At 30.1% G+C, this 12,813-nt stretch overlaps 1 protein-coding gene across 3 annotated transcripts in view; it reads right to left on the bottom strand.

The window, feature by feature from the left end:
- LOC124354792 overlaps window positions 1–10,594 on the bottom strand; it is a 170,007-nt gene extending 159,413 nt beyond the window's left edge. The window contains exons 1-2 of one of the 3 annotated variants that reach the window (XM_046805505.1): window positions 10,317–10,594; window positions 1,607–1,751 (exon numbers count right to left, since the gene is read on the bottom strand). In XM_046805505.1, the coding sequence (XP_046661461.1) occupies window positions 1,607–1,733 (127 nt within the window). In that variant the 5' untranslated portion in view covers window positions 1,734–1,751; window positions 10,317–10,594. Of the gene's footprint in view, window positions 1–1,606; window positions 1,752–5,016; window positions 5,103–10,316 lie in introns of those variants that run through there. The other 2 variants (XM_046805506.1, XM_046805504.1) reach the window with 2 other exon arrangements.
- Between the last annotated feature and the right edge of the window lie 2,219 nt (window positions 10,595–12,813).

Consider the following 12,813-nt stretch of genomic DNA (forward strand, 5'->3'; position numbering starts at 1 on the left):
TGTATTCAACTGTTACATCTGTGTTATCACATTCAAAACAGCTGCTTCACTACACAGCGCCTAACAGCTGTAAGATAATACACATTGGCCTCTAGTAGTGTTTATGTGAACTACCTCCAAAGTAGTGCTGTATTGCTACTACACTCTGAAGGTTAACTACGGAACTATCATGAAAGCACGTAGTTAAACACAGATGTTTTACCTGGACGTTAAAAACAGACTTTATTGTTTTCCCAGTATTTTCAATTGCGTTTTTGAAGATGTTACTGCAAGTTATTTCATTTTATACTTTGATTGTGGTTCAGTCAGTATAGCAGGAATTAGTTGTAATAACAATAAGGATGTTTTATCAATTTTAGATTTGTACGGATGTGTTGTGAGTTAGGCATTCAGCATTGCAATTTTACTGAGAATGCGGTAATCGGGATGCAGACTCACTTATCAACCACAACCTGACGTAACGATTCAGGAAATTCTGACGGCAGTTTGGTGCATGAAGAATTCACTGAAATGGTGGGTGAAAAACACACTACATTTGCACTGACTGTGGAGCAGCTCTGTACGCAGCAAATAAACCTGAGTAGCCTATAACAACACCGTTGACAACTCTGCATTTTAAAGGTTAAGAGATAGACCACTGGTTGCATTTGATTTTTTGCTTCATTTCGCCCAATGAACAGTAATCCAAAAGATAGTATACAGTTTTGGTAAACCCTATATATATCAAAAAACCCCAAAACAAATTGAAACTTAGTAAAAAATTGATCTTATAAGTTTAGAACTTTAAAAAATTCACAACTCTGTTATTTATGAAGCCAGAGAAACAATAAAAAGTGTTCTGGAATAATTATAACATTTCTTAAACATTTCGTTATAAACAATTTTTTGGTATCTCTAATGGTTTTCAAAATATTGTTTACATGTACATCCCCTGATAATAAACTAATAATATTTCAGTTGTCAGAAAATCCACCTACTTCTTCCGACTGAGACGAAAGGACAAGTTACATAACACAGCTAATATTACCAAAGCTAAAATATATGTTGCTGAAGCAGTTATTCTCTATCCACTAACGAACTTGATATCGGCTGATTAGTCATAACTAATTAATTATGGCATTCACTAACCAAATTATTACTTTATTTCTTTCTGGTGGTTTACACTCATAGAACATTATTTTAATTCATAACAGTATTTATGGTAAGATATGTAATATGTTCTACAAACATACAAGTATATTTCAATTCCCTACTTTTTTAGAACATACAAAGAAAGAGGGCAGTTTTAGTGAGCCCACTACAAAGTAATTCTCAGTTTGGTGAATAACCAAACAATAAACAATAGTGAATTGGAGCCTGGCATCAAACTGCAGGGTTATGAATTGTCTCGGGATTTAGTTTATTAGATTGTCAAACAACATACTATTCCCGGTGGTCTTCTGTACACTAATAGTTTTCAGACCTTGAAACAATTTGTAATATTGACCATGCAAATACCAATGTATAGTCTGCTTCCAAATTCAGGGAAAATAGTATAATTTATTAAATTATCCTCTAAAATTATTTTATTTAGATTGACATCAAGATAATTTACTTTAGTACTTACCCTGAGAGCCGGCCCTGCTGTGCAGTCTGGCCGCAACAGATCTCAGCTGTTCCATGTTCTCCGCTGGTTTGAGTGCACATTGCCGCAGTTTCTCCAGCAACGCCTCATTGATACTCTCGTCGCTCATGATCCGCCCGCTGCCATTCTACAAATTCCACATGATTATCAACTTTAGATTAATCATTTTTAAAATCAGAAATTTAATTTCTTCTAAGACATATAGAATAACATTATTTGCATAGATTTACATCCATCTATAGAGTATTGACTGATAATGTTTGGGATCTTTGCTATTACCAAACACAGCCAGAATGGGGTAACAGACAAGCCAAGCTATTGATGAACTGTTTAGATTAATGGTGGTCTATTGTAGTCCACCCTCCCCCATTAAATGTATGATATGGGCACATGCCTCTACCTGAAAATAATTTACGCTATTCAGTATACATTCAAAAATTCTACCAAAAATATTAAATTTGTTTTCTAATTACTAAATAAATTTTATGTTTAAAAATTTAAATATCACAATACATTAGAAAAAAAAAACAATAAAGGTCTTTGTAAACGATTCTTTGAAAATATTACAATTAAAACTTGGTAGTTTTTCTAGAAGTTAGTTAACATGAATAAATACAAATCTTAATAACATACTCACCATTATTATGCATATTAACTACTTTATAAATTTATTAACCTACTGACTGTCTTTAAATTTATTAACCTCCAAGATTGTCTGAAGTTGGTGGTAATACTGATTTAGTTAATACTTTAGTTAATTCGAATAATTTAGCCACTCTCTGTATGAACTGTTAGTAAGAAATTATAAGGTAAGTGCTAGAGTGCAGTGGTTGCATGTCTTTCAATATCTAAAATAAAAAAATAAAAGACTTGTTATTTATAAGAACAATACAAAATATAGATCAGGATTGAAAACTATTACATGCAAGTTCTTCATGTTTATATATTAAATCCACTTTCTATTAAAACTTAAAAATGAAAATCAAAAGAAATTAAAGCAAATTTTAACAGAATTGGCATTATACTCACTTGATGAGTTTTATAACACTTCAGCATTAAGCCTGACAATGTTCATTTTTTTATTTTAAAATTAACTATTTACTAAACTGTATAATTTAGATTTACCATACATTAATTATTTTTAATAAATGGTGCTATTTCATGTACTAATTGTAAATAAAATTGTTTGATTTGTACTTTTCTGGTAACATCAATATGCTATATCAAGACCTTAAGTAATTGCCAGAAAAATAATTGTTCTCAAAAATACATATCTGTTGTTCACTAACTTCTTGCTTCCATATCTACAAACTTGGTTTAAAAGGGATACCAATCTTCCTTAATGATAACATATAAACATTTCTCTCAGAAATGGCTAAAGATAACAAACTGATTTTTCCTATTATTTAAATAAGGTCTTTGTACACAAGTAGAATTAAAAATGTATGTTCTTAGAATAATATTAGTATGTAAGGATACTTTTATTTAAAGGACTACAAAATCACTCAACACATAAAAACAATGTTGAAGATGAAAACTATATTGGTTTCTTCACTATACTGAAAATTCACAACCAATATTTTACAATTTTTTACTGTGTGAGACCTTTTGATAGAAAAACTATCTTCATCAGACACTTCACAAAAATTTACTTTTTTTATTCACTTTTGTGAAGTAATTCAAAACCATTTTTAATTCACCATATAAAAGGCAAGACCCTGAGAAATTAAAAAAAAATCACCAAGATATATTATTCCACTCCTAATAAAAACTTCAAAGGCACTAGAAACATTTAGAAAATTCATATTATAATTTTTTTTTAAGTAAAGAGTACGCATGAAAAAATTTTACATCACAAAAATTATATATTGACATCTTTTTAAATGGTACAATTTGTATTTAATTTTGCAATTTCTTACATAGTGACCTGATTTTATGATTTGAAATAAAATGCTAAAAGATACAAGTATGATGATAACATTTAGGAAAGTTTTAAAACAGATAAATTACCGAGTATAATAAAATGTGTGTTATTAGGTGCAGCACAGTAGTCTTATTTAAAAGTAGTAAAAGGTTGAATAAGTGATTCATGGACTCATAATTACTTTTCTAAATAAGTTACACTCTCATTCATCACCCAATTCATTCGCTCCTTAGTAACATACACAGATGAACTTTGACAATTGTGGCATAGTTGGAATCATCATAACTGCCATAATTTTAGTACACATTTTAAGTGCAGGTAACTGCAATAAATTTGGTCCAATTGGTAAGGTATTATCATCAGTTATAAGTTGAAAATTAACACCATTAATTAGTGACACTTTTTAGACATCCAAACAAATTTGCAGCATATATTCATTCGTATTTGTACAATGTATTTGCTACATTAAAGAAAATAGTTGTAATTGTCGAGAACGTGACTGGAGATACCTGAGAACGTTTTAATGTTTGATTTCCATAAAATATTAAACATCTGAACCCATACGAATACAAAATGACAGGAAGAAAATTGTTACGATTTTAATGTAGTGATTTTTATATGATATACATTGGATTTTAATGTCTAAAAGGTAAAACTATACATGTTTTAATGATTTTTTTATAGAATGGTAGTAAAAAGATTTCTATAACAGTTCTTTTTTAAACCATAAGTAATAATATACTGTCAGTTTTTCAGTAATATTGTTGATTTTTAATAGACATTAAACCTACTACATTGAATCAAATATTCAGTTATGTTCATGAACTTTTATTTCAGTTACGTCGGTCTGACAATGTTTTCTTTGAAAACAAAAGGCCTCACAGGAATAAAATGCAATGACTGTTGGAGTGTTTGTTTTTAAATTAAGTAACCTATTCCAATAAGAAGAAGCTGGTACAATGCAAATATTAGGTGTTAACAAAAGTAAATAAAAAAAGTAAATATTGTGGATTGCCTGATGAAGATAGCTTTGCTATCGAAAGGTCTCACACAATAAAATGCATTAAAATTACAGTAAGAAACTAATATAATGCACATCTCCACAATTGTATCTTCTTACACAACTTCTAACTCTTTTACCGACAACTGGTAGTAAAGTTATTGTCTCCAGTATCCTGATGTTGGGAATAAACATAAGAAATGTTCCTTTTGTAAGGTTAAAGCGGAGAAAATCTTTAATATATTTCAATTTAAGGAATTTACACGGATGCTCATGAAATTAGTTGTACAATTCAGAAACATACTACAATTTAAAAAATACAAAAATCTAGATGATTGTTTTTAAATTGGTATTCTATTGTCAAACTACTGAGGAATGCAAAACCTTGCCATTTGAGAAAAGTGAGAGTAGCTGAGTGAAGAGTGTATACTAACAACAGCGTGTTTGAACGTGTTAAGAGTGACTTACTTTAGACTTGGCTGGCACCATGTCTGTGGCCTGCACACTACTGGCACTGTCACTGACAGTGCCGCTTGCTTCTATCTGTCTGCCAGCACCCGACCCCACCCCCACCCAAACACCCCCACTAATCGTTTCAGTGTTTATGTTCTCAGTTAGTTATAAAATTACATCAATATTATTTATAGCAACAGTTATAACACTAAAATGGTTATTTCCTAATGTCAATTACTGTTTTTTGTAACTAATTAATTGTTTAAATCAAATTAAATCAAGCCGTACAGTCTGTTAGCAGTACTTGAATACACTGCTAAAATCAATATACTCTATGAAATAATATATTCATTTAAGAATTGAAATTTACCATTTCTTAGAAGAAATGTAATTTGTTTAATGGGTAATTAACAAAGTTATTGTCAGTCAAATGTAAAAGGTGTGTTGTACTATTATGGATCAAAATTCATTTAATCAAACATCTATTCGCTTTCTGTGTACCTCATTTACACGGTTTTGATCAGAATAAAATTTTCTACAAATTTTATCAAACATTTTGGTTTGTTTCTTGGTGAAATAACAAAGTTATTATTGCCCAAAGATGAAAAATGTGTTTTTCACTTAATTTTTTGCATTTCACACTGGTTTTCTCAAAAACTACTTAACTTTTAATTCTGGGACCTGTTTTATTTGATTTATCATATCAAAAGCATAATAAACTTTAGAATTCACCTCATAATCTACCTTATCAGAATTTTAGGAAGAACTCGTTTTACATGGTTAGCTGAAATCCAGGTGAAATCTTTTGCTAGCCGTAACTCACCAACAAAGCATTTCTTGACCCATGTATATAATAAACTTTTATTATTATTTTTACTTGTAGAATGAACTCCCACAGTTTCTGCATATCTTTGTGAATCATCCTGTATATCTGACCTGTATTCAGAAATCTGAGGAGCCTCCCCCGGTCAAAGGACAACTAAGATGGGTTTTATAAATCTTTAAATTTATAATAAAAGTTAGATAGTAACAATTGTTTTTTTATATTTAATACTTAATCGTTGCTAAAATTGTAATTAAAAGTATATTTCTAATCAAACTTTTAATCTTCTAATCTGGATATTTCCTTAATCTGTGCTTAACAGCGATTGCAGAAAAGGTTGACATAAGAAGTGTTGTTACTACTACTCTATGCTTTCACATTATAAATGTGAACAAATTGAAAATAGTGGTTAAATTAATTTAACATATGGTTGTGCTGTCATAAAACTATATTTACATAATATAGTTGATTACATTTAACAGGTCCTTTTAATTAATATTTCACTGTTTAGAGACCAAGACGGGATTTTTCGCTACTTTAGAGTACAATGAGTCTAGCCATGACTGATTTTCAAAATAACAATACGCCTATATTCATATCAGAGACCCTAAGAATGTCCATGTAAAATTGCATTACAATTGGTTGAATAGTTGAATTTTGCATTTATAATATTATTAAGATAAAACATTTACTAAACAGAATAAATTCTATAGAAGGAAATTCAAATGAGTATATTGTAGTTTTTTCTTCAAGGTAACGAGAGTATTATAGTATAAATACAAATAATATTAATACAAGCTTGATTTTTGGTAGAAAATGAGGGGTTGTAATAATATTTACCATCTGTGAAACACAGAAAAGGTTGCATCCACAGCAGTTTTTCACTCTTTCCAGAATTTGGTAATATTTCTGTGATAACAGTATTACTAGTTTGAGAGTTTGCCTTATCTCTTTTCAAATACATTTCTTTATTTACCCTTGGCATCTATTAATCTTTTGACAAATTTGTTTTAAATAATTTAATTATTCTTAAATTATGAACTGGAGGTCTTCTACACCCACTTTGGCAATATACATCAGCCAAGAAAATATGAATCCTTACACTTTTCTTCGTCAAATATCATAAATAGTAATAGTATTAATTAAATTAAGGCTAAAAAGATTTTTTTAATTGCAAGTTATTCATGTAAACTCTATGATGAGGTAGGTATCTAGTCAACTCTCTAATAAACTAACAATTGTGAAGAGGGTACCATGCTGTGAGTATTGTAAGCCTTTGTTTATATTTTCTGGAAATATAACTTGATTTTATTGCAATCCATTTTCGTCTTTTTCTAAGGGGTGGCCTATTGTTTAGAAGCCTCGAAGGTCTTTTGCGCATCCCAGAAGTTTTTCTAGACTACCAAAGGTGGCGTTATATTCTCTTGTAGGACAGTCAAAGAAAAGGTGTTCAGTAGTTTCCTCCTACCCAATCCACACAGCGGATCCTTTTGGAAAATGCTTCCTTAGGTGATCATGTCCTGTAATTAGACCCACAATCTGAGAAGAAACTGATCCACTTAAGAGGAGGAGATCAGACGCCACCCTAGGGGAAGTCCTGCAAGACAATTCTGCTCATCCTCAGACCCAGATGCAGAATCCACCTTCTCTCATATTCAGTGTGAACCTACTTCTCTCTCTATGGCCAGTACAGAAATTACTAACTTATATGGCTAGTTGCTGAATAGAAGGCTTCTCAAAATACTTTCTATATTTTGTATTTTTACTTTTTCAGCAATACCATGGAGACAGGGTGTTACATTTGGACATGTTTTCAATTAAGTAAACCTTATAAAAATACAAAAATATAAAATAGCATTAGAGTTTAAATAAAATACATGACCCTAAATTGTTATCCCAAACATCATAGAGATATCTTTTCAGCTGGAATTTTAGTTACACATTACAAGCCACTTGTAACGGATGTTACACAATTTGGACATGGCAAGAGATGGTTAGTAAATAATTCCAAAACTCTGAGAAGTTACTCAGTATAAAAATCTGAATATAAAATATATTTATTTCATCATTAAATAACAATTCACAAATTTTAATAACCATTCACATTGTTATTAATATCTTACTTTATTTATATTGTAATTTAACAAAGTGTAATGGGTGTTACATGTACAAACTTGGATACATTTTCATTGAGAAAAAGTACCTGTAAGTAAATTAATAACATTTACACCATCAATGTTGATATAATTAGTTACTCTAGTAAATATATGGTACAAAATAAAGAACACTATGGCAAATAAAGTTACTATTCGAAAATTTAAATTTTTATGCTGAAATCCTAAATAAACCTTTAGGTTGTTAGTTGGATCAGGCAAGTTTTCTATTATTTGCTCAAATTTGATATCTTTGATGTCTTGATCATCTGCAATGAGTTATTTTTAATTCCTTGGGATTTGAAAAACGTGACAGATAAATAACTGTCTTCATTAACACTAGTTTGACAAATAGCTGCATAATGAAATGCTCTTATTTGTAGATTTATATCCCCTTGTTGTGCCATAGGGAACTTTTACTAGGACATACATCCTAGGATAAATTAAATTACTGTTAGGGATGATGGAGGAAGTCAGTGTTTCATTTTCTTCTTCAGAATCTGTTCCTGAATAAAGAACACTGTAGTGGGACACGACACCTAATTGTGAATGTTTTATAACTTCATCTTCTTCTAATACACACGGAACCTTTAACATCAGTGAAGCATTGGTTTTGGCAATCAAGATATGAGATGGATCATACACTTTAAAGTTGTGGCAAGAGTGTATGTATGGAATAGGAACGATCTATGGCCTATTTCTGTTTTCCTCTTCTCTCTTCTGATTTTGTCTCTTTCTCTTCCTTTTTCTATATATGTACCTTGTACACTTTTCTCTTGACTGCTTCATTCTGTTATTTGTTGGTGGCATTACCTGGAAGAAAATAAATCATCAATTACTATCTAATAAGCATCAGTGAAGTAGTTAAAATCAAGAAATAAGTCAAATTTAAATACTGAATATATTGAAATAAATCATTTAACAAGCAACTAAGTAAAACAACTTTAAGAGGTTTTTACTGTAATATACTGATCAAGGCTAGGTAGTTCTATATAAAAGCCATAATACGACTTTGTAACAAAATATCATCCCAGTGATTATTTTGGTAAAACTAAATTTCAGAACATCATACTATATACTGTAGTGTATGAGTTATAAAAATCCTTTGTTGTAGACTAGGCCTAAAAATCTGCTTTATATCAAATTAAAATTAGCATACATTAGATCTTTATTGAGACAGTTCAGTTATAAAATGTGTTTTATTTTATAATATGCTAATAATTGTAAATTTCTTAGACTGGGCACTAAGCCCATATGGCTCTTCTATACGGATTTTGAATTCACCAAAATGAATTAGATTTTAATTCAATTTAGTCTTTAAAGTGAAATTGTAACACCTGTAACTTGAAAACGCGTAACACACGGGCGTGTAACGATACATGAATTAAAAATATATTTATAGTGAAAAAATATGAAAGGTACCTCTACAACTTAACTAAACGCATGCGTAACCTTACCTCGGCAAATGTTCATTTACTAATAATTTATAGTTTTTATGCTACACCAACTTTCTATGTAACAGGTGTTACAATTTGATATGGACTAACTTAATGTAGATTTTGAACTAGAGTAATAATATCTCACCTCTAGATAAATTAAATTCTGAAAGAAGAATCTTCAATCCAACTAATGTCATCAACAATAGCAGCAATCAGCCTGTCCTAAGCTAAAAAAGCAGGTTGGCTAGTTTTGATTAAAAATACTTAGCCTTCCTCAAAAAAGCACCTGTCAGAAAATGTGAAAATACAAAATAGAAAATAAACTTTATTTTATTTATACATTGATTACATATATATAATCACGGTTATTTGTTATATTAAATAACACTGATGATACTAAGCGGTATAAAAACTAAGTTCTCATATGAAACTCTACCCACTAACAACTTGAAGGATTAAGGAAGTACAAAAGACACCATGAACGATAGTGCTAAATACAAATTAGTCCTATTTTCTAGTAATTGAAACATAATTTATTTCATTGCATCACATAAGTAATGTGATATTCGTAGCAATACAACTATTTACTGAACCATTGCATTCCACTTAAAAGTGTTATAAGCACTAACAGTACTAGTTTACGAAAGTCTACCCCAAACAATTAAAATTGTGAATCCTACAAAATGTTTATGCATACTACATATTATTCGTTTAACTTCATTCTAATATATCTTTACATTATAGTCCAGTATTATTATGAGCCTAAGGCTATGGTCCAACTCCATATTATGTTCATAGGCCTAACAGTACTTTATTGAAAAACAAAGAAGATAAAAATTAATGATGATATGAGCACAGAAATATTTGGTCATTGAAAAATGTCATAAGAATATTACTCACCACACTGAAATAATCTAGGGCCTAGAGTGAAAGGGTTAGTTTAAGATACATAATATTAATTTTCACAAAGTCAAACACTACTTGAATAGTATAAATAAACTACACTCAAATAAATTAATCAATTGAAACTCACACACTGAAAATTTTTAATTAATATAGTAATTGTTATTTAGTTCCTAAGACGACACAATCACTTATTGATCAATCAACAAGTTGTTTGATGTACACAAAAATAACAGTAGTATCAAGTGCAATACAGTACAGTTTGAGCAGTAATGTTTACATTTGCATTCATTTGACAATCAGCTGGCCAGTGCTAGGAAGATATCATAGATATCATACTACACTCATGAAGAAAAGAGAAAAAATGTTTTAGACTAGTACCACTGTAGGAAAAAATTCCTCAGTAAGCAAGAGTTCTAGCACTAGTACGTAATCTTGTATCAAATAAAAAAGGAAAATAAAAAAATGTATTCAATTTGTTTTGTAATAAATTTACTAATGTTATTAGTGTTGTATTATCTTACTGTTAGAATAAAATAAATTATACTGTGAAAACAAAATAAATTTACACGTAATAAATGTAAAAAATAAATTATGTTTAGTACCTAACATTATGTAATTTTACTGAACCATTGTGTTTTAATGAAAAGCCATAAAACTGTTTCTCAGCTGTCTTCGAAAATTAGCAAAAACAGCATACGGTCGCTTTTATCCAAAATGTTATAATTCTAATATTCCTAATAAAAACTATTGAATTCAACACACCAATCATTTTTACCACTGCCAACCGCGACAAAACGCTGCTTGGCAATCGTTTCATCTGATTTATAATCATAATAAAACAGGTGCCCACCAAAATAAACAGCTCAACCTTCTAAGATTAATCTTAGAAGTTAGTAAACCATTCTTTCAAATTGAACTGGTAACGAATGTTTTAGTATTTATCAGTTTTTTTATTATATACTTTATGAGGGTTTGTTTTAGATATTTGTGATATTGGTTAGTTTAAACTTCTAATTAAAAATAAATTAGCAATCATGTAGATGCACTAAAATAGAGTTACGGTACCTAAATAGAATTAACCATTCGTTTTATTTTCATATATCACACAATTTGTCATAAAACTAAAAATTTAAAATAGAGTGGAAGACTACGTTAAAATGTGATATATTAATATTATTGGATCACCCATTTCCACGTCGTCAATTTTAGATTTATCTATACCGTATATTGATTTTTTAAATAACTAGTTACTTTTCTTATTGTGTTTACAATTAAAAAAACTAAACTACAGGCACGTATAATAGATTTTAAACTGGTTTTAATTTTAATTTTGTCTATTTTAACACTATAAGTGTTGATGATGTGAAAGGACTGATGTACACAATTTATTAAGTAAAAATACAAAATTCAGACACATTACATGCAATATTAGTAGTATTGGTTTCTTATAATGGCTAAACCAAGTTACAAGTATTTAATCGAAAATTGTAAACATTTAAGGTTTGTAATAATTAATTTATAATAACATACGGTCAGTGCCGCATTTCCCTATAAGCCCACTAGGCCCAGGCCTAGGGCGCAAAATTTTAGGGGGCGCATAAATTTTAAAGTACACAAAAGAAAAAAGTTGCGGCGGCGGGTGGTGTTGGCGCTCGGCGGGGCGGGTGGCCAAGGTCAACTAGGTCCGGGGTGCGACGTTGACTCATTCATTGGTTCATTGCTTTTATTTATTCAAAACACTCCTATATATGTATATATACTATTATATATACATATATATATATATACTATTGTAATTATCTTTCATCAAAATTACGTAATTAAGAAATTTACTGGATTTCTACGTCAGTGTAATCAGAGTCCTCTGGGGGGGGGCGCTCTTTGGTCTGTAGGCCTAGGGGCGCCGAATTTGTAAATGCGGCCCTGCATACGGTAAATATAATAGTATAAAATGCTCTCTAATACGAAACAAACCTTGAATAGCGCTTCTCTATGTGGGCTGTATCGTTGATTATACGAATATGTAATCAAGGGTTGTATGTATACTAACAGATTTTAGTGATAACCGTGGTCTCTTGGTAATGATTACATTGTAAACGTTGCTTACCCCAATCATTTCCATACATTTCGATCCACAATAAGATAAAAATTAACCTTTTTTGCTTTATACTAGCCCTGAATTTCACAAAACATATTAATCTACATTGGATAACCATATATAGATTTTAATCCAAAACCCTTCGGCTAAAACCTACTTGTTTTATTGAAATAAAATAGAAAGATTCAAAACAAATGGGAGAAAATATATGAATATTATTATAATTAGTTCATAAAAATGAAGTAACTAGGTTCCTGCAATCCCTGCCTCAAAATATTTGGCCAAACAATTACATGTAATGGTATATAGTATGAATTATAAATTACCTTTCCATTATCTGTGTGAATCGTGGTGTAAATAGAAAGTATTATTTAGTACTCAATCACAGCTGAT

This window comes from Homalodisca vitripennis, chromosome 2 (assembly GCF_021130785.1).
Source record: "Homalodisca vitripennis isolate AUS2020 chromosome 2, UT_GWSS_2.1, whole genome shotgun sequence".
Lineage (NCBI taxonomy): Eukaryota > Metazoa > Arthropoda > Insecta > Hemiptera > Cicadellidae > Homalodisca > Homalodisca vitripennis.